General features: G+C 24.1%; 1 protein-coding gene across 1 annotated transcript in view; it reads left to right on the forward strand.

Annotated features, from left to right (window-relative positions):
* The window catches only part of LOC107621925, a 1,359-nt gene extending 761 nt beyond the window's left edge, over positions 1 to 598 (forward strand). The window contains exon 2 of the mRNA XM_016323890.2: positions 445 to 598. Coding sequence (XP_016179376.2) covers positions 445 to 448 — 4 coding nt within the window. The 3' untranslated portion in view covers positions 449 to 598. The remainder of the gene's footprint in view (positions 1 to 444) is intronic.

Here is a 1,715-nt window from a genome sequence, read left to right on the forward strand (position 1 = left end):
ATTATTGTATATTTATATATTAATATATTCTTGTTTAATTAATTTTTAATGTGTATTTTATATCTGAACATATATTGTATAGGACGACTAATTTGTTTAAAGAATAGTAATTTAGAATTAAATGAAATATCTCTTTTTGGTTTTTGTGGCTTTGTGGATAAGAATTTGGGTCAATTATTCAAGTTATGATGATATTTATTAGAAAAGATATGAATGAATGATGGATTATCTCTGCTTCTTGTTCCTAATTAAAATTTGTTGGTTTGAGTGATGATCTTAACTTTCATTATCTGTGTTTGTTGCTTGAGGGAATTCAATTATTATGATGCTGTATTGAGGTTGACTTGATGATTCATAATAATGAAAGGAAAATAGCAACAAACCCAAACCATATTACAAAATTAAAATAAATAAATACTGATTGAATTTGTCAAACTTGCGTAGATGAAGATGATGATGGAACATACTCTAGCTTGGATCAAGTTCTGATTAACACATCAAATTATTATTTTACCAATCTTATTACTTTACATTTTTTTTCTTTAGCTCATGTTTTATACTTTGATAAATGAAAAATAAAATAAACATTTTAATTCTTTATTTATTTTTTATTATTGGATGGTATGTAGGATTCTACTTAAATTAACTCCCCACTTAATTAACATTGGATAAAGTATGAATGATGAACACAATATTTTATACTATTTATAGTTAACTGTACTATATATACGCATAACATAATTTAGATTTAGTTTACAAAAATATAAATACAGAAAGGTGTTGAAAAAAGGATATAGATGTTGAATACAGAAGTTTGCAAAATTTTGTCCACTATAAAATAAATATAAAGATATCTTATTTATATATATAAATTGTCCAAGTCATTTTTCTTTTTTCTCTTTTTTTTTTTTTCAAGCTTTTGTATTCACTGCTTTTTCTTGCTTCAAGAATCAATTTTATGATTTTTCATATTATCAATATACTATCTCTATAACCAAACAGTAGGTTATTAAATTTGCTTCTAGAAGATGAGAAGAATGAGAATGAATGTTTTGGTTCTGTTTGGAGTGTGTATTTATTCTATGAACAAGTATCATAAATCTCCAACTACCTACATATGGAAAATTGAACTACTTTAGTAAGACTGAAAATGGTGTTGAAATGAATGAATGATTCATGAATAACTATGAAAACAATGTTTTGGCTATACGAATAACTATGAAAATTGAATATATCCCATGAAATATTTTTTTATTAAAAAATACTTTTATATCTTTTCTTCATCAAAATACAAAATTATTTTTTCTAATAAAAAATACTCTTTTAAAAAGAGGAAAAGAATACTCAGTTCAAAAACCAGAACCAAACACACCTTAATATGTTTCCACCACCACATAACGGAAAAGAAATCAACATACATGAAAAACATTGATTTTTTTTTTAAAAAAAAAAAAAAGAAAACAAAGATACACTAAAATTAGGAATTATACAGGATTTTTGGAAGAGGAAAATGAGAATTAAAAAACAAAACCCCAAATTTAAAGGAAAATGTGTAAGAGCACTAGTTGAACGATCTACGAAAGTACGATATCAATAAAAATATGTAGCAAAATTAAAAAGAAAACCGTTTTTCCATGAAAATAGTAAATTTAATTCCTATGAAAAATGAAAAAATAGTAAGCTTAAATTCTTCAAATCATTCACACTTGCTTAAT

This window comes from Arachis ipaensis, chromosome B10 (genome assembly GCF_000816755.2).
Source record: "Arachis ipaensis cultivar K30076 chromosome B10, Araip1.1, whole genome shotgun sequence".
In the NCBI taxonomy this organism is placed as follows: domain Eukaryota; kingdom Viridiplantae; phylum Streptophyta; class Magnoliopsida; order Fabales; family Fabaceae; genus Arachis; species Arachis ipaensis.